We start from the raw sequence: 21,698 nt of genomic DNA, 5'->3' as shown, positions 1-21,698 counted from the left end.
AGATTTTTTTCATCTCTTTTCTACTCCTTTCTTGTTCTCCTGAAATATAACTATGAGGATCAGAACAAGAAGCAGGGGGACAAATAAAAACATCTTTGATTAAATCTATCACTGAAAATACTAACTTGAAGATGAAAAAAGGATTAGTTTTAAATGAAAAACTATTGGAGGCAAATCTCAGTTCTTTTTCCATTTTTCCTAAGACATACATGGCTCTTTCCAGCCAGATATTCTGTGCTTTTTTTTTTTTTCTCATTAGAGTGATTTCTTTCTCCTCATTTTATTTCTTCCCAATTTATTTTCTTGCTTTTGTTATGCATTTTAAATAAAATAACTCAAAATGATCAAATATGGAATTTTCCGTAATTCTCACTGGAAGGCAGGCAAAAAAACAGGGAGAGAAGAATGTCTCCACCGTCCAATTGCTGCAATTCAATTCCAAGACAGACACTTTTGGTACACTTGTTGTTTGTTTTTTCTTTCCAACATAAACACTACTAAGTTTAAAGATAAAATTTGGGGATAGGTTGAAAGGTGCTATGCATCAGTGATAAAGGAAAAAGCCCCAGTTACAGCGATGCACACAAAGATTTGTCTAACCCTGGTAAGTACATGTCATTACTCAATCATTCACATAGAAGCCCTCGTTGAGTACAGGTTAAAAGGACTGTGTTACATATTGTATGTCAACCTACCAGCCTAAATTCCCATTCTGATGATTAATTTTGGAGATAAGGCAACTCATCCAGAAATTAATCAGGTTTTAACCCTGCTGTATGTGTATGTGTGTGCACACAGGTAAATAAATAGATGATATCTCTTAGAATTCCATGTGAATAGTGAGAGCTTATTCAGAAGAAAAAAACGTTTCCTAGTCAGTTAAAAAGAGTTAAGTCACCAAATAGGGCATTTTTTCTCTTTCAGGGACAAATACTACTCTTACCTATCCCCAAAATAATAATTTCATAAATTGTTTAAATAATCTGCCAGTATTAATTTGCTGATAAAACTCATCACTACTTAATGATTGGCATAGCTAAACATCACACATATTGATGACATGAAAATACGGAGAGGTTTGGGAAAGAAAAAGCTACTGCAGATTGTGATAGTGCACAGTTTGGTATAGTCATCAACCTGCTCAATTGAGTCACATCTGCCTGAGCTTAGCAGCTTAAAATTCATCCCACAGCCTGCAGTGCTGACATGGATATGATAAGACAGAAGAACAGAAACCCACTCTGAAGTAACCTAACTGAACTGCACATGTTCTGACCCTTTTTGTCCTCCCTGGAGCTTTTGCTACCTGGCAAATGCAACTCTAAAACTGCATTTGTATCTCCAGATCTTTGCTGTTAGCCAAGCAGAAACCTATTTCTCCCTGGGACTAGCAGTCAGAGAGGTGTTCTCTGAAGAAGACTTCTAAATGAGTGTGTGAGCTGAACTCTTACTGAACTGAATTAATTATTAACAATGCAGATGGAGCTGTCCAAATGATAAGAACAGCTCCTGATGTGTCATGATCCAAGCTTTCATTAAACCATTTCAGGCATACTAATGGTTTCCCACTGCTCATTACTTACAAGCACTTTTCTCATAGATATAATAACTCTAGTGCCTGTAGGCAAGACATTCTATAGAAATACAGAAGTAGGAAGTTCTATCTTCCAAAGGATATTATTTTTTCTTCACAGAACATTATTAAAAATGTACTTATTTAATACTACTAAGTTAAATGGTTTCAAACCAGGAAAGTTGAAAATGAAAAACTATACCTTCTATGTATATCATTAGGTAATTTTTGTTAAGAGTACTCCTTAAAAGGGTAGTAAATAATTATATTATTAATAATTTGTGTCTGAACTGACTTTTAAGTATCCTATATCACCAGAAGGATATATGTAGATAATATATTAATATTCAGCAAATACGTGCTATACAGTCCTATCCTATCTCAATTTGAATTATATAAAATATAATGATTTACACTTCTATACTACTCTTTGTCTCTCTGCGCTGGGATGATGAGAGAGCAAGGCGGTTGCAGAATAATTACTCCCAAGATCTGTACTGTGATTGTTACCTGCTGGTTTTGTTTTTTTTTTAAGTTGGGAAGACTGTTTCCTAAGCCCTTCACATCTCTTCACACCTAACTGATTCGGTAGAGGATAATAATATGAGGCTATTAAATAATAGTAGTCTCTCACCATAAGTGGGCAGTATAATAAAATATCCTTTACCTCCTTTCTTACTGGAGACAGTATATGTGAACATTAAACATTAAACTCCTTTTGCCAAGTGATACTTTTGTAAATACTCTAAAAATCAGTATTTATCTTCAGAGATAGAAAATTTAAGAAAATAAGTGTAGTACAACAGAAATAAATAAATACATAATTTTATAGACCAAATATCCCTAAAATGGTTTTTGCAATTTTTAAAGTATGAATATGTTTAGCCAAGGGCTAAGGAGAATAAAACAGAAGCCTGTGTTTTTAAGGAGCATACCTTTACATGTCAGCTGTTCGTGATTTCATTCAACCTAGGCTTAGGCTGTGTTAATGTAAGTAAACCAAGAATGAAAACTAGGGCATCATCTGAATTGAATAATTTTGATGAGCAATCAGTTTCCCTAGGAACACTTGAGAATGTTTTACTGGTTTGATTCATCCCAAATTTTCATTTTGCTTCCTATCAGTGTGTAAAGCATTTCATTTTAATGACAAAAGTACATATATTTGAAGTAGTTTTAAGTTTCTTTGAACTACTCAAATTTTTTCTTTATTTTATGAAACACTACTTAATCATTTAAATATCCCAAAATAAACTCGTGTCACTTTTTTTTAAGAAAAAAATTCTTTAAAATTGACATAAAAATATGTAGGCAATAAACTTGTTTATATTTCCTTTTCAATCTAATAATGGTCAATAACACCTATTTGTATTAACATAATGCTATATGTGAGTGAAAACTTTTAAATGCTAAAATCCAAATATTTTACCTATATTCTTTCATTCAGTTACATTTCAAATATTTAACTTATAAGAAGTTAAAAAAATACCTTAATACCACTATATATAATTTGTACCAAATTTTAAAATAACATTTCTTAAAAACCAATGATTTATTTGGAATTTTACACCTTAGAAAAGTTATTTTGTTTCTAGTGAATTTAATATTTATTAATCAAAGCTTAAATAATATGTTTGTTTCCTAAAAAGAATTTAGTACATGAACATTTATTTAAAAGGACTCAATTACCTTTTAATAATTGTGGAAATTAATAAATATGAAGCTAATGTTCTTTCATTTCTATACAACACTTATTTAATTCAAAAATGACATGCAGGCTCGGTACAGGGCTAATATTATAGATTTTGGAGACACAGCTTCCTGAGCTAAAACTCTTAGCAAAAACTTCACTACTCAAAAACAAAATATGATATATACATAGCAAAAACTTCACTACTCGAAAACAAAATATGATATATACATAGCAAAAACTTCACTACTCGAAAACAAAATATGATATATACATATCGTTCTCTAATTACCAAACTAATTTCAAATCATGCTATCTTAACATGGCTTACACGTATTTTTTAGATTGACATGACATTTTGGCAAACTAAACTAGAAATGAAAAAATTACTTTTTAGGGGACAAGAGGATTTTCAGAAATGGTACTAATTAGCAAGTGCATAAAAGCTCTCAATAATGTTTAATATTTAAAATATACTACATAATTTTATCCTGTAAACTAACATGCTTTTAAATTTTGAATTAATACATTACCAATAAATGAATTTCCTGTTTCAATAGCACTGCTAAAGCAATAAGCTCAAAATGAAAGGATTATAAAGTTGCTTACCAGAATGATGAAGGTTACAGGTCCAATGAAACTCCATATAAAATAGTTATCAACATGAAGCCAGCAACTATTATGAAAAGAAAAGAATACGTATTAAGTAGTTTCAATAGGTCCCAAACATCAAAATACGCTTTTAAAAACCTAACAACAAAAACTACCTTTATATTTGCCTTTGAAAATTCATTTATCCTGAGCAAGAACAATTTTAATACATCTGAGTTGACCTTAAATAGGAATTTACTTCAACCTACTGTTATTTCAGGTTTTAAATTTGAAGAAGGCATACATAATTATGCTTTCATGAGGTAAAAAAATAAACATCACTACACTCCAGACCCTAATTATTAAGACCTCTGACTTTACTAAGAAAAACCTAACACATAATATTCCAAATTGTCTCAAAACTTTAAAAATCATGCTCAAAATCTACCTTTTAGATCTATATCTGAAAATAACAAAAATGTTCAGATGTATGTTTGTTACAAAACTGCACAGCATAAATATAATACCTCAATTGGGAATGGACGAATACCAGGAAAAAAAAATCAAAGCACAGCAGTCATACAGTGTTAGAGTAAATGATGCATAAACTTATTAAGACAGATTTTACTTAGTGGTTCATTTTTCATATAACATTGAATCCCCACTGAATTTCTTTTATTTGTCTTTTATCATCTGTACAGTCAAAAAGCTTTCTTTATTCCAAAGAATCTTTATATAACTAATTTTATCAAAGGAAAAAAACAGGATTGGAAGGGAAATTCATGCTTCTGGCTAATAAAATCCTTAGAAACATGGCCACGTCTACCTTCTGTCATTTTCCATAAATATCTGTATTTTTATAAATGAAAGACAGTGGCTTATTTTGATTGTTTAAAACTGCCTTATAAAATATTATCAAAGTAAAACATATGGGATGGAATGTGCTACTGTCACAATGCAGACTGAGATTTAGCTAGAGGGTAGGCTACACAAAGAGAGCTAATGAAGCATTAGCTTAAAAACTGAGTAGTTAAACCTGTCAGATGCTTTAAGCTCAGAAGAATTTTTACTTAATATATTTCTAAGGCCAAAAAGTTATTTACTTTTTCAATTTATTTCAGGTCAATCTTTTGTGTTAAGAAGAAAGTCCGTAATTTAGAATCTGCCTCACCAGAGTACAAATCCTCTGAACCTAGAAAATTACAAAAGACTTGATTGTAATTTGTGCACGGCATGCCCATTCTCTTACCAATAAAGCTTTCAGATGCTATTTTAGTCTGTCAGGGGCCCTCACTGACAGCTAACAGGCTTTAAAAAATTATTCACTTGAAAAACACTCAGGTCGCTTGCAATTACTTACGCTTTCTCTGTTCCATAGCTCTTATAGTCAATAGCAGCTGAAACTCCAACTACTGTGGCAGGAAACAAGTAACCAGCAACATAGTAATATTTCTTCCTTGAATATTCACTTTCAAAAACTTCAACTAACATTAGGTAGAGTTGCACACCTTCTAAGCACATCCAAGCAAAAGCAGCCAAAAAGAAAAAGTGAAGAAGTCCTGCAAATATTGGGCATGCAATCTATTAAAAAAAAGAAAAAACACAAAGAAAACATATGAATACAAACAGCCCAATACAAAACTGTAAAATATTCACTGACAGTACTCACATTATCTTTAAAACATATCATCATTTAGAGTAAACTACTGCTTGTTTAAATTTTTTTTGTAAGTGGAAACAAGTTATAAACACTGCCAAATTTGAAGAGTTTAATGCTTGTAAGGTATGACAGGTGTGTTAGAAATTGCATCCCCGTAAGATGTTAACTACTTTTACCGAAATTAAATGCAAGAAAACAGATCTTAATTTGTCTTCTAGGATTATCCATTATTAAACCTGAATATTCTTATAGATAATTTTCATCTTAACTGTTTAGAACAGTTGTTTCCAAATACATTATTTCTAATTTTTCTAAAACACAGTTTTGCAAATTGGCTTTAATGACAAATACCCCAAAGCTCTAATTACCTAACATTGTTTTCCTGTCACATGTGGAGCATTCTTAAATTCATCCCAGTACAGAGGAACATAGGGTGAAGCATTAACTAATTATTAAGTTCTGTTTCCGAGACACTGAGACCTCATGATGAATAAATTGCTCAGAATATAAAGGAACAATCACTTATGACTATGTAAGCAGAATGAAAATTGTAAAACTAGGATTTTTTCATTTCAGTATCCCCAGCATTTTTCTATTCAAATTGCATGCCTTAATAACACCCCAGAAAAACGCAACTATACCTTGATACAAGAAATGAATTAACTTATAATAATATTAGTAATTGGACTGTCTTTTTATTTATTACAAATTATCCTCCAATATTGCCATGTCATTTATATTAATTTACAAGGTCAAATGTTAATATTGGCATCACGTGTGGACTCACATCTGTTATAATTTTCAGATATATAGGTCAATAAATTGAAGGGGTGCTTACCATGTATTTTGTCTTATCAATGCCTATTAGGAAAATAAATTCAGCAATGAAAAGGTTGATACAAAGGTTCTTGTGAATAGTATTACGGTCACTCTGTAGACCACGGAAAAAGCAGAAGGTAAAGATGCAGATAGCCAGGCAAACAAGGGAAATGACAATTCCCACCCAGGTGATGACTGTAAGGAGTAATTCATGAACTCCATCTTTGTACTGAAAATTAAAAAAATAGAAGGAACATTAGTATTTCTGTACTACGTCAACATAAAGGTAAAACAGCTTTCACGTGGGACAGCTCATCTTTTAATACTCTCTGAATATTCATGTGTGTTCAAACAGGACTTAGGATTAAAATGAAATTTTGATCATATAACAGTTCAATATTGTCATTTTCTTAACTTTAATGTCCAAAGAATGACCTACAAAAGTGGAAGATTTTACCTAGAAAAAATAATACTGCAAAAGCCCAATTATTTCAAAATAATGATTGAAGTACCTACATAAAAATATAGAAAATATTTATGTAACAGAATGAAGGACACATAGTTATGATTAAAAATGATTGACATTTTAATGAATTTCCTGGCTAACACATAAGTTTAATTTTCCCCTTGGGTTTTTATATTTATATACTAAGAGTCAAGTACATAATAGATCTGAGTGTTTTCATGCTGTATTTCTTAAAATATTTTTATCTTCAGGCTATCATTCTTTTATTCACAAGAAGAAATACTAAGAAACATTCCAGAAGTCATTTACAATTTTGTACAGTGTGCAAAGTATGTTTGTTATGAAACAAAAGGAAAATCGTAAAACGAGACTCAAATATTCAAGATGGGGAGGAATATTAAACTTTAGAGATCTGTCTCTTTTGTTTGACCTATTGCTGTTCATTTTTTAAATCTCCAACTGCCTGTGGCAGACACCTACCCTAAAGAGAACAACTTGGAACAAGTCTGTAAACCACGTGATTTTGAGAAGCAACAATAAATATACTGCCCAAGACTTCTAAAATATATGGACAGTAAAGAAACAATTAGAAATCCACATTACTTTGTTTGCTTTTAGTTACGATAAGCACCCAAAGAAAGGACTATTCCACAAGCTGTTTTGAATCTCTGAGGTTTTATTCTGCTAATTAGAAGTGCAAATACTTACTGCAATTTCCCTGTGGGCCATGAGAATTGCAAAATTGGTTAGGTGGCTGCATGCACACGTTGTACGAGTTTTATTAGTGTCAACCAGCTTGCAGCCCTGGGTAGACCAATATCCCATCATAGTTCTCTCTGAGTAGTTCCAGAAGGAGCAGTTTGCATTGAAATAATTGTCAGGCTGGGAAATAAAATGACAAGATAAAATTAGGATTTTATACTCTAAGATGGCAATAGCAATTGTTTAATATGTGTAAAAGGTAATTTAGATTAAACTTTGCATGTTTCGGACTATAAAGTTTTTCATCAGCAAAATTGTAGACTATGTTATACAAAGCAGATATCTAACTTAAAAGGGACTTTATAGTCTGAAACACTCTAAAGTATACTCTAAATTACCAAAGACCCATTTTACACAATTAGAATTTCCATCTTATGATTTTACATACCGATGGTACATTAGAATCATTTTTTCCCCTTTTCTGACAAAATTAGAACAAATGAATTTGTTCCACGAAAATTCTGTAAGAATCAAGAGCTTTAAAATACATTTTCTATTTTGGGCCTAGTTTTATTCTAAGTGACACGTTAGTGATGTCAAGGTTTTTAAAAGAATGAATCAACTGCATCAGATACAGGAGAATAGCCTCACAAATCTATTTCTCTTTTCCAGTTCTGGAGATCCACTTCCCTATCTGTGGCAATTTATTCACTCTGCTTGTAACAACAGGCAGAATCCTGAAGGCTACCTTCCAACACAGTGTAATCATTTAAACTAACTTGCATTACAAGGCTCAGTAGAAGAATCATCTCTCTTAAATCCTAGATTTTTAAAAACACAATACTTGATAATAATTGTGTCAAATATGATCAGTAAAACCAAAAAGAAAAGAAATAGAAGATCTACCACACTAAAAAAAGGCAGAGTCCTAATGGTTAATTTTCAGTTATCCTGCTACTAAGGTAAGAGTTAATTTTAATTCTAAAACAAATTACAGGCATTTACATTTTCCTGTTGATTACTGAATTAGCTTTCATTAAGAATACACTTAAGTTCTAATAATCACTGAACCAGGCTCATTTAATTTTATGTTCACAGACTTAAATCAATTTGTGTCTCTGACCTAGTCCAACATTTGAAATTCAAATGGAAAGGCCTTTTCTTTCCTGTCTGCCATCAACCCGTTCCCCTTCTCCCGATCTCTAGCATTTCAGGTTTGCTTTCCTTTCTCACTGGGTTTAAAGCTGGCACTACCTTCATTAGCATACATAACTTACATCAATGTGTGGCAGGGTAAAAAGCACAGGATCTGTCAGGTATACTCGGCTGGATTCTTTATTGATTGAAACGGAAATGACGTGGGAATTCACTGCTATGGTGCTATTCCGACCAATAAAATCAGCACCCAGTTTTATGGTTGCATTTTCTGTACTGAGGAACTGTCCCAAACTCCGGTAAATGATGAACACCAACTTTGCAAGTCCTAGTAAGGTAAAAATAGTCACATGACTTTAAAGGAAATATGCTTACAATAAAATAAGATACATGATAAAATCAGAATAAAATGAAAAAAAAAAACTCCTTATGGAATCTTTATTTAGATCAAGTTTATTGAGAATGAGTAAAGCATTATTTTAAATCTGCTTTTAAATGTTAAGCTGTATTTGTTATTAGGAATCAAATACTCAGAATTTTAGAATTAATAGGTTTAACTGAAGAAAAAGCCTGTCAATTTTTTTTAAGACTCTGTTCCATCTTACCATTCCTGCTGTTCTGTTTGACAGTATTTGCCGAGAGTTGGATTGAGCTGCCTGCTCCTTTGATGCCCAGAGGAAATTTGAAGTCTTGGACCTGTCCTTCTGTGCTGAGTACTGCAACTTCCAGAACTGGATGAGGCAAAGGATAAAGGAAGAGGAAAAAAAAATTTTGACTTTAATCTACAAAGAGGTAAAGATAATCACATGGAAACCACTGTTCCTTTTCTACTTCTATTATATTTCAACAAAATCATGAAAAAAAAACTAAATACTCTAATAGGTCTTAAACTTTGACTACTCTTAAAAGTTTTGCATACTCATTTTAACATTTTCTTCGTAGTTCTGTATCTTTTGTCAAGAATGAATTACAGACTTTTAGCCTTTGAACAAACATAAACAGTGTATGAACTCACAGTACACTGCTTTCAAAGCTCCTCACATCAGATTCATGTGTGGGGGTAGGGGGCTGGGGAAAGAAGAGCGACAAAATATTTAAACCACCAACCAAAAAAAAATTATTTTGCTTTCTTTATATTAAGTAACTTTTCAAAGACCATTACTTGGCAATAATAAAACTAAATTAGAAAGCATAAATTTGAATGACTTTATTGTGTGTATTTCTAAATACAACACATTTTAATACATAAGATTACATAAGTCAACTTTCAAATAATAGGTTTTCTCTGATTCTGAAAGTAGTGAGACCAACATAGCATATTTATGAGAAAATGTCTGCCATTATCTTAAAACTTCCCTTAATTCTCATTAGTAACCATCAACTGTTATATGTTTAAATTGGGCAAAATAGGCCCTACGTGCCAAATCTAGCCTGTCACCTGCTTTTGTAAATAAAGTTTGATTGCAAAATATTCATTTACTCACTATCTATGGCTGCTTTGGTGCCACAATGCCAGTTAAGTATTTGTGACTTAGATCACAAGGCTGGCAAAGCCTAAAATATTTACTATTTGGACCTTTATAATAAGTATAAGTTTTCCAACTACTACAGTATATAATCCAAAGTTAAAAAAATTCAAATGAAGTTACAAAATTGGTAAAAATGTAAGGAAAACAAAACAATACATAACATTGGAAACATCTATCTGATAAATGAGACCAATGTTGTTTAATTTTGTTTCAAAAATATAATAGTTAACATTTCAACATAAATGCTATCTACTGTAATTCCAATAAAGACTGCAATACTATATATCAACATTCACTTAATTTTTAAAAAGAGTGGGGAAGTAATTTTGTTTCTACTTAAGTCAACTATTCTAGATTAATAATTAGAATATGTCACTTTATTAATGAGAATTATAAAATTTTCATTAATTTCAGATACTTGAATTTAAGAAATACTATACTCTTAATAATTCAATAAAGCTCATACACTTTTCTCTGAAATTCAACCTCTCTATCCTTGCATAGCTATTTTTATACTTAGACATATGTGTATATGTGTTTGTACATACACACAGACACACAGAGATATGATGAATTCACCTACCTTTTTTTTTTTTCAAAAATGGGCTTATATCATTATAGAGTGACTCTATGTCACTATTTTAAAAAATCTTTTGCAACTTTGTTCTGTAAAATACATACATATTTAGCTGTAAATAAGAAATCGTAACATAGGGAGATTTTTATCCCTCACAGCTTATCCTCAGTAAGCCATGAGATCACATGTCAAGCACCTAAAATACAAGTTTATGATGAGAGTCATATAACTCCTTGAATTGTATCAGCTGCAAAAGCTGCTTGAGATACTTATTTTACTGATTCATGCTTAGAAAGATTAAGCAGGTGAGTAAGTAGATGTCTCCTCCCCTCATATCAGATTCCATGTGTGTGGGTAAGGGCCTGAGCACGGAGGAGAGTAACAAAATATAAATCTAATGTATAACTCTCTCTTCCTTGCACTCTCTGGATAATTAATTATTCTTAAAATGGTAGGGTGAAAAAGAAAATCCTTTCAGTTTTCATGAAATGTTACAAATACAGATATACATGTACAAAGAGTTAATTCCATTCAATATTAACTTATCAAACTTTAATTTCATTCAACATATATTACTTGTTAGTTTAAAAATCACGCTATAGTGAGAAAAATAAAAATTTGTTTTAATTTTTAAGAAACCAGGATCATTAATACAGATCTTAGTAGACAATCAATAATCAACTTTATAGAAATAAATAAATATAAAAACAGACCAAAGGGAAGATTTCATACAGACATAAAACTGACTAAAATAAATGGAATAACTCAATCGTTCATGACAATTAAAAGATGAACTGATAGACACTGAATCTTACACAAAACTGCTCCAGAAAATAGAAAAGGAATGCTTTCCAACTTATTTCACAAGACCTGTATAACCTTAAGGCATAAAGGAGCACAAAAAATAAATTACATGATATTCTCACTTATTAAACGGATGCAAAAATAATAACATATACACACTTAAAGTATAACATTCTAACAATTAAGTTTAAGTCAAAAAGGCATATATAATCAATGCAGTAGAAATTAATGCATTAGAAAATCACAAAATTAAGAATGTAAATAAGAAAAACATATTAACAGGAAAGAATTACAGTAAATTTCAACACCCATTCAATATTAAAAAAATCTGTACAAAGTAACAGGAATAAAAAATCCTTGCCCAGACAAAGGTCTTGTTATCAGATAAGGGTTATCTATCTAAATCTAAAGCAACAGTGGTGGACAACTCTAGAAGTATTCCTTTTAAAGTCAAGATGGTCCCTAATGACAGGTTTTATTTTGCATTGTACTAAAAGACCTTTACTATTGCAGTAATTCAAGAAAAACAAAATGTGTGAAGACTGGAAGGAAAAGGCAAACCTAACTATAGAGTAATTGAGGGAGATCTCTATATTCTTTCAAAAGTAGAAGACTTAAGCAAGGCTGCAATCAACATGACTGTTCCTCTATACTAAACCAACAATTAGAACACATAATTTAAAAAAGAGATCCTATTTACAATTTAAACAAATAGTGTAAGTTACCTAGGAATAAACCTTAGAAAATAAGTGCAAGATACTAATGGGAAAAGTAAAGAACTTCATTAGACTTAACAGTACATGGAGATTTGTATTATTGTCTATGGAAAAACTCAACAGGTAAATTTGTGACACTTCCTTCAAAATCATATAAACTCAACCTCACTCTAATGAAAATTCCAACAAGATGTTTTGAGTGTGTTGAACTTGACAAACTGGTTTTAAATCATGTGGAAGAGACATGCCAAAAGCAGCCAAGGTAATTAATTCTTCATGGTGCAGGGATGAAAGAACTCACCAGATATTAATATTGTTGAAACAAAAACAAAAGCAACAATATATAACATACAGTCCTAACACATACAGAAACTTGATCTACGACAGAGATATCACAAGAAACCATGGGGAAAGGAATGGATTATGCACTGAAAGTATTGAAATAACTGATGATCCATATTCAAAATAAATAAGTTCCTTCCCTCATATCATAAACAAAAATAAATTTTGGATGAAAGGCAGTACTGTGAAAAGGCAAAGCCTTACCGTTTCTAATATAGTAGATCTTTGTAACTGCGAAGTAGAGAAAATTTTCTTGAGGATACCAAAAAAGGAAAATATTTTTTAAACGAGATCCCCAAACACCAATCCTAAAAGAATAAACTGGTAAATTTGATTTCATATCTGTACATGTCTGCAGAGCAAAGTTTAAAAAAAAATTTAATTAATGCTAACAAATAAATTAAGGATGACAGTTACCCCTCCTTCTTGATCTGGTCAGAAAGGAGGGAACCAGGGAACTTATACATTATCTGTAACTACCTATTTCCCAAAACTGAGTATGTAAAATAGTAAGATGTGGCTCAGTTGGGTACTGGAACACAGATGCTTATGATATTCTCTGTACTTTCTGTATGTTTGAAGTAATGCAGTTGACCCTTGAGCAATATGGGTTTAAATTGCACAGATACACTTATACATGATTTTTTTCAATAAAAATACTGGAAGATTTTTGGAGATTTGTGACAACTTTTAAAAAACTCATAGACAAATTTTATAGTCTAGAAATAATGAGAAAAATTAAGAAAAAGATAAGTATGTCAGTCCTGTATTATGAATATGACTATAATACTCAATGTCATACAGATTTTATAACAATTCATTCATTATTATATAGGCTAGGCTACTGTGAAGCAATTGTATCTATTACACTAGGCTACCAAAAAGCACACATTTGCTGTTTCTTCACTATTAAAGCATGAATTGTTATGCCTGTAAATTAACATTTAATTTGTTTTTCACGTGATCTTTCATTTTTGACATATAGTGTTAGTAATATATATAATACCTACTGTTGTATCATATAGACAATATTGATGTAGGTAGTGACAGATAATTCATCTTATAAATAGATGATGTAAGCTTATAGTATCAGTAGGTACAGGACTATAAAGGGATTTTCTCTTATGATTTTCTTAGTAACATTTTTCTCTAGCTTATGTTAATGTAAATATACCATATGTAACACATATAAACATGCAAAAAGTGTTGAGTTATGGCTTGTGTTATCAGTAAGGCTTCCAATCAACACTAGGCTATCATTAGTCATTAAGTTTTTGGGGAGTCAAAAGTTATACATGGACTTTTGACTGAACTGGGATTGGGGGATCAGCACCCCTAACCCCCACCTGTTCAAGAGTCAAATGTATATGACTTATTCAATAGATTACACAAGAGTGAATACACTTGATTCACAGGAAAGCACCCAGAGTCCCACTCACAGCAAATGCTGCAGATAGGATTTTTAAATATTTCTCTGTCCTTCTATTTTTCAAATTCATCACAGAGTAGTGGCTGCAATAAGAGCAATGGGAAAGAACAGTAAGAGAGCATACAGGGAAAACTATGACTTCTGCCAGGAGATCTGCAACATTCTAGGCTCCAATAGCCTGAGTCCCAGGGTAAAAATGACACCACGCAGAGCTAAGGCTAAGCCTCGCTGGTGACACAGCGAGTATAATCCTTTGTTGTTGTGAGCCACTATGACTTTGGGGTTTTTGTTACTGCAATAAAACTAAGCCTACACTGATGGATACAATTATGCTGGCTGCTAAAGCTATTGGGAAAATAAATGATAGGGAATTTTATAATGGATGGATTAGGCTCATAATACCTAGACCACCCAATCAATCATAAGATCACAAAGGAAGAAAACCAAACATATGGATCGTTCGTATGATGCAATAGAAAGTTTTTGGGGAGAAAAAGAAATGTAAACGTGATCTGATCAAGCCTCTAGATATTGGTAGATATCCATCACAGCAAATGATACAGTGGAGATGAAATAAACCAAATCAGAATGTGAGAAATTTCACAGCACAAATTTTCACTCAATTTCTCCAACAAAAAGATTTTTATAAATCTAAGAGAGACTTGAATGATGCATCAATCAAAAGTATGACAAGGACTGGTTTGTACCTGGGTTAAAACACCTTAAGTATTAACATATTTACAAAATCATGTCTATTTAAACACATTTTTATCTTTTAATTTTTTAAGTGTGACAATAGCACTGTGAGGTTCTTTAAAAAAAGTATAGGATACATACTAATTTTAGGTATTTATAGTAACAATTATATAATGTTAGGATTTGCTTTAAAATAATATCTTGGTAAGAGGAATAAGTGAAACAGGATTAGTGATACAGTGAAGAGGATAAGTGAAACAGGAAAGAAAAAAAATTTAAAACTTTTGCTCCTCTCAAAACATCATTAAGAAAATAAAAAGAAAAGTTACATACTAAGGAAAAATATATACCCACAGCACATATATCCAACAAAAGAGTTTTACCAGGAATATATAAAAAATCTTTTTTTCTTATTAATTAGAAGACAAACAACCCAATTTAAAAATGGGCAATATATATGAATAGACACTTCATAAAAAGATATATGAATGGTCTATAAGCACATGAACAGCTGAAGAGTTAACAGGAAATGTGGCTTAACAATCATGCAAATGCAAAATAAAACCAAAATGAGATGACACTACAAACCACTAAAATGGCTAAAATTAAAGAGACTGACAATCCTAAATATTGGTGAGGCTATGAAGAAACTGGAACTCTCATTGCTGTTAGGAATATAAAATGATACTACTACTTGGGAAAATAGCAGCTTTACTAAAATAGTCAAAAAGTGGCAACAATCTTATGTCTAACAAATGAATAACTATATGAAGAGTGGTGTGTTCTTACAATGGAATACCACTCAGCAACAAAAAGGAATGAAATACTGATACTCACATAACACAGATGAATCTCAAAACATTATCCTGCATAAAGTAAGCAAGATCAAAAAGAGTATGTATTGTATGATTCCACTGAACTGAAGGTCTAGAAAAAGCAAACTAAACCATAGTGACAGAAAACAATCAGTGATTGCCTGGGGCTGAGGGTATGAGATCAACTGCATAAGAGAATAATGGACACTTTTGAGGTGACATAATTGACATGCTACTAGTATTATGGATGTGCATTTGTCAAAACTTACCTAATTGTACATTTAAAACAGTTCACTTAAAATACTTCAAATTGTATCATCAAAGTATACACTTATAATACCTCAAAGCTGACTTTAAAAAGCTATGCTCAGGGAAAATTATAACAGATATAATTATACCATTTTTATGAGGTCATGTATTATAAGGGTAAATCAATAAATTTAAACTAAGGATTCAAGGAGAAATCACTAAGGAGGAAAAGCAAATTGTCATAACCTAACATATTGTAGGCATGCCCTAAATTTAGATAAGAGCTTTAGGAGAGTGAGGATATAAAGGGATAATGGGCTATTTCAGTCCTCATATCTAAAAAAGAGAGCAAGTCCTAAGAAAAAGGTGAATGTTTTCCTCATTCTAAAATCACGGGTATTTCTCACAACATTTTTTTAATCTTAGAAATAGAAAAGACATATTAAAATATGTAAAAATGATTTTCTTACTGATAATGAATATATGCATATGGTAAGTTCACAGCATTATTTCTGAGAATTCTGTAAAATGTCTACTACATTCTACAAGAAACTCCATCCAGAATCTTCTTTTTTTAATTAATAAATGAAAAAAGAAAGTATTTATAATAATCTTTTAGAACTCATATTCCTGGTCATTTAAGGTTTCAAACTGTGTCTTGAACTCGGATAAAAATATCTTGGACATTTAATGACAGTATGTTCTCTGCATATGTGAGGATGAGAGCACAGAATGTCAGCCTGGCCCATCCAATTTTCTTGTAGACTTGGAAGGGGCCTAAGAAGGAAATTTCAGGTTTTTTATCTTTTTGAGTTTAAAATAGTCTTTAGAAGATTTTGCAAACTACACTGAGGTCACAACAGGCCACTTCAAATAATACTTTCTATGATTCATTCTCTATTATGATCAAGTCTATGTTCTTTTACCTTTATATGTAACATCTGAGAACTGTTTAATGTGTATCTTAGGAATTTTATGAGAGTAGCAAATAAATTAACCTCATAAATAATGAAAGCTTTAGACAAAAAGGGGCAGTTTTATTCATTTTGTATTGCTACTAAGGCTATGGTATATGGTATCATTTTCCTTATAACTGGTATCACAGATCAAGGCTAGCCAAATGACACATTTTGCAGATATTGAGTTATTTACCATTCTAAAACCTCAGAGTAAATAAAAACATATGATTTTAATAGCACTTTATTTCTTTCTAAAAATACAGTTATTTAAAATAAACTTGTTTTTAAATTTAAATTCAGTCATTTAATCTGTCTATTTCTTCTATACACCTTTCTTTTCTGCATTTTTAAATACAAAGTTCCATGATTTAGGCAGGCAAAGTTAGACAGTAAGATACAGCACCTCAGATAGCAAGACTTTATTCAGTATCTTTTGGTGGATGAATAGTCTGTTTCCTTTAAGTTTTTCTACATTTATGCTAGGGAAACTTTTTTCCTTTACTAAGGAATACTATAAAGTTCATCTAAGCTCAACTTCAGTCAACAATCAACAATTCTAAGTCAAACCTAAGATAATATAATTTTACTGCATTTGCTATATTTCTTTCAAATATCATCATTAGTGAATTCCTCTCATTGCCAGCATTTAAATTCTAAATTACGCTTCAAAGCTATCTGCAACTATTATGCAATTTATGAAGCATGGATATTCTGCATTATGGGAGATGTAGTTCACTGACTACATTTTCACCTGAAGGTATTCGTGTTTACTATAAACATTTGGCTCAAATTCTGTGTGCTAAAATATTTGATTAGGAGAACATATTCCAAAAAGTTAATTTAAATTCCTTAGGAACATATTATATAAAATGGAAAAGCATTTGCCACAGTTCTGTAGCAAGCAATTTCATTACTTAAGGAATCCACATTCTAGTATTTAAGTACCCTACCGCTTTTTTCCTTTAATAATTTTTCAGTTGGAAAAAAAAAAGTCCACATAAAATGAACTTTCCAAGATACAGGACAGATCTTGGCTTTTATATTAATTTTATGAGTAAAATCAATAGTATCTCTTGTTAACAGACAACTATAATTTGACAAAAGAGAGGTTTGGCACTGGGAACTAACTCCACAGATTCAGAACAAAAACATCATTCTCTTAAACATCTATCTTCTAGACAAAAACTAAACCTGACAATAGATTCACTTACCAATATTTTCTGTGGGCATGGAGACTCTGGTCGGTTCTACAAGATTGTCAGCGAGGACAAAAGCACCTTCTTCCAATGTATCAAGTAACATTGTTGCTGTATGAGCTTGCTCAGAAGAATTCATGTGTTTCCATGATTCCAAAGCTTCAGGTCTCAGAAGGTTGTCCACTGTGTCAACAATTGCCTGAATCCATTAGAAAACTATCATTAGGTTTGACTGTTTCTAGCAACAAGGTGATCTTCAATCACTGACTAGTGACAATTATATTTATCTGTCGTGATGATTTACTCTTATTTCAAGATGGAAGAACACCTAGACAACATACACCTGGCCAACTTGAAATACACGTCACCATTTCAAAACAAAACTAGCTGAAGATTGTAGTTTTGATTATAAGTGATTATAATATGATTATATAGAGTAAGTGTAAAAAGCTGGCTTGCTTCTATTTATCTAATCATATCTCAATTGTTAAAGAAAAATACAACCAGCGTCAGCTCTTAACTTGAGGCGTTACTTTTACATCCATAGTCCCTCCTCCTTATAATCTCAAGACCTGAATATTCTAAATAGAAAACATTGATGTATTTGGAAAGGCCAAGTATTAACCTTGAAATCCAAACTGTATGATTTTTTGGAAACTGCACTAAAATAATAACCAAAACTGAGCCTTAGAACAATGTCTACTTATTGCCTTCAGAAAAAACCAAGATGACTTCGAAAGTTTATAAATTACCCTTGGACATTTTTTACTCTTCCAATTCCCTGTCCAGCTAAAAAACACTTGGCAGTATACCTTACTTCATAAATAATGATATGTTTTTAAAGGAATAGAGAGAATAAAGTATTTAAAATCTGCATTAAAAACAATGAAAACAGGCAGAATAAATTCTCCATCAACAACCAAGTTGTAAATATTCATATATTTAGTTTTAGTTTATTATCACACAAAAATAACATTAAATAAAAATATAACCCAGTCATTTAAGCAATTAAAGGCAGGCGTTTGTATTGATATTTACTATAACTGTACACTGACTATGGCTTGGATAGTTGGAATCTATCCTGTTTACCTAGTTTATTTGTTTACTCAGTCACATTCACCTAGTCATCATGTGTCATTAGACTCATATATAAACTGTTTTGATCTATCATCAGTCACTGAGAAAAAAGAACATACATTGTAACAAAGAACAACAATAATTGCTAGTTTGAGTTACTATATTGAAATGAGCAGGGGGAAAACTTGTTTGAAGCTACTGTCAGGCTAAGATTAATTAGCTTAATCCATCTTAATATCCTCGTTCTGTCTGCCTTGTGAGCCACCACGACCTTCCTGGCAGGTGGAAGATACTTCGAGTGGCGTTAAAGGCTTTTCTCTCTCTCTAATGGGAGATAGAATAGTCAAAATGCTCACACTGATACTGCTGCAGCCGTTAACTAGAGTGGAACAGAAATTGGTCTGCTGAGGCCAGATTCATTAGTCACCAAGAAATACAGACTGGAGCCTCTAATCTAAGTTACAAATGAATCCTCTGTCACAGAGTGGGAACTCACTTCATTTGTATAGTGTAAGTCAGCTTCTGATTTCTAAGTTAAGGGGTTTTACTAGTCTTAACTGAACAGAGAAGCTCATTTGAGACATCCTGAAAATGACGCTGGTCAAAAATTAAGGTCATGCCCAAATTTACTATGTATACACATAACTCACTGATGGCATGCTTTTATTAATTTGAAACACTCCTTAATTATTACCATTTGTACTTTTCTAGAAGAATCAAAGATGATCATTAGCCTAATCATGTTCCTATAGTCTCTTCCTACCAAAGGAAAAAAGCTATTCTTTTCCCACTGAGATATATGTCCTGGGCAACAAACCAATTATTACATTTCACACATTAACTAACACCTTAAGGTGAACTGAAATTTTCAGTATGACAAATACTATACACTTCAGCAGTGATTTCTTTGCCCCCATTAAGCAGGCTAAAAAGGACTTTCAGAATATTTCTACCAAAGAAGAGACTTTCCCACCACCTTTTCTGGAAAGTTCAGGTCCAACAACATATATTAGTAGCTGTTGAGATGATGTTCTTTTTTTTTTGACTTGCCAACCAAAATTGAAGTCATGACTTTTGAGAAACCTCTATTCTACAAAACTACAAAGTTTTTTTGTTGTCATGTGTATATGGACTAATTCTTCAAGGCTTGATTTACTAGAGATAATGACCCCAGATGAGTAAGGTTGGGAAGTAACTATCCCCTCAAAAGGAACTTCTAACAGTCACAGAACAGAACAAAATGCAATCTGGTATTGTTACTTTGATCTATCACACAGAACTTGCATGGCGTAATTCTACTGCTAGCCTCAGCATGTTTCCTATTACTTGGATATACCAGGAAGAAATATCGACTGGAGTGGACACAGGTTCTGAGCCAAACAGTGGATTTCTGTTCCTATTAGACTGATAAAAACCAACATATAACATATATCAATAGCACTGTCACATTATTTATATTGCATTTCTAGTAACCCATTCCTATATCAACCTGAGTCTAGAAACAAATTCTAAAGTTTTTAGGACAAAGCTTATTTTATTTAAGAGTACACCACAGAGATAAGAAAGCAGTGATTTCATGCACATACATTATGACTATACAGTCTTTGATATGATAAACTGCCAAGAATATATCATAGCTGTTTTACTCAAGTTGCTTTTTAATCCACAGAGATGACAACAGGAAACAAAGAGACTGTATGATTACTTTCCAATTCACAGGACATTTCATTAAAATTCATGTACATTTGGATGAATGGAAAAAATAGCAAAAATTATAAAAATATATTATTTGCTTCTTCTGAGAGTAATATACCTGTGAAAAGCCAACATTTGCACAGCTGATATGGGGCACATTGTATAATTATCAAAGACTGAAATACATTGGATCATGCAGCAAGATGATAAAGCGTGGCGGGTAGCTGAAGGGAGAAAGCAGGGTGACAGCACAGGAGAGATACCTTAAGGTAAGCCCTGCATGTCTTCTCTCGTTTTTGGAGCTTTTTAGTAAAAGAAAAGAAAATCAAAGGTTAGATTTTATCTGTTGAAATTGAGGAAAGAAGAAATCCTCAAAACTTAAACTAGTGTTCCTGAGCTCAGAGTTTATTATGACTACAGTCCTCTGGATTTTTGTGAAACTACAATGACTGCCAAATTTGCATTTTTATGGTTGTTAGTTGTATTTTACTAAGTATATTAATCTAAAGCATCTTGAAAAATCTAGAGGCAAAATATATGGTTAAAAGGAAGAAAATGTCTATTTTTTTAACCCTATCAAGCCCTATTAGTCACAGATTTGGGGTTCATATGAAGCCCACATAAATACTTATTTTGTAGTATGGTTAAATAACTTACAAATTTTTGTCATATTAGGAATAATCAGTAACACTAATGTACTATACTCATAGAGAGGGAAACTTGTTCTTCTAAAACTTCCAAATGAAACAGTATTTCAGCAGCTAACATTCCTATACATGCCACTATTTTGCTGCAACCATTCAACTTGAATGTATTAGCATACCCAGCATATGGGTTGCATAACACATAATCTCATCAAGTGCAGATAATGTATTTTCTAAAGTGGGTGTACCAACCACAATCAGGCAGATTAAGTCTGCCACCAGGTAATTAACATCTTTTTTACTGGCTACACTGC

General features: G+C 31.9%; 1 protein-coding gene across 16 annotated transcripts in view; it reads right to left on the bottom strand.

The window, feature by feature from the left end:
• The window catches only part of ADGRL2 (adhesion G protein-coupled receptor L2), a 591,965-nt gene that overhangs the window by 22,715 nt on the left and 547,552 nt on the right, over window positions 1-21,698 (bottom strand). For 12 of the 16 annotated variants that reach the window (XM_036890112.2, XM_057500358.1, XM_057500367.1 and 9 more), the window contains 8 exons: window positions 21,004-21,042; window positions 17,984-18,167; window positions 9,262-9,387; window positions 8,779-8,984; window positions 7,508-7,681; window positions 6,353-6,562; window positions 5,215-5,435; window positions 3,873-3,939 (listed from right to left, as the gene is read on the bottom strand). In XM_036890112.2, the coding sequence (XP_036746007.2) occupies window positions 3,873-3,939; window positions 5,215-5,435; window positions 6,353-6,562; window positions 7,508-7,681; window positions 8,779-8,984; window positions 9,262-9,387; window positions 17,984-18,167; window positions 21,004-21,042 (1,227 nt within the window). The remainder of the gene's footprint in view (window positions 1-3,872; window positions 3,940-5,214; window positions 5,436-6,352; window positions 6,563-7,507; window positions 7,682-8,778; window positions 8,985-9,261; window positions 9,388-17,983; window positions 18,168-21,003; window positions 21,043-21,698) is intronic. The other 4 variants (XM_057500359.1, XM_057500364.1, XM_057500365.1 and 1 more) reach the window with 1 other exon arrangement.

The sequence above is a fragment of the Manis pentadactyla genome, chromosome 4 (genome assembly GCF_030020395.1).
Source record: "Manis pentadactyla isolate mManPen7 chromosome 4, mManPen7.hap1, whole genome shotgun sequence".
Classification (NCBI taxonomy): domain Eukaryota; kingdom Metazoa; phylum Chordata; class Mammalia; order Pholidota; family Manidae; genus Manis; species Manis pentadactyla.
Note: the sequence above shows the minus strand (reverse complement) of the source record. Positions and strands in the feature narration are given on the sequence as shown.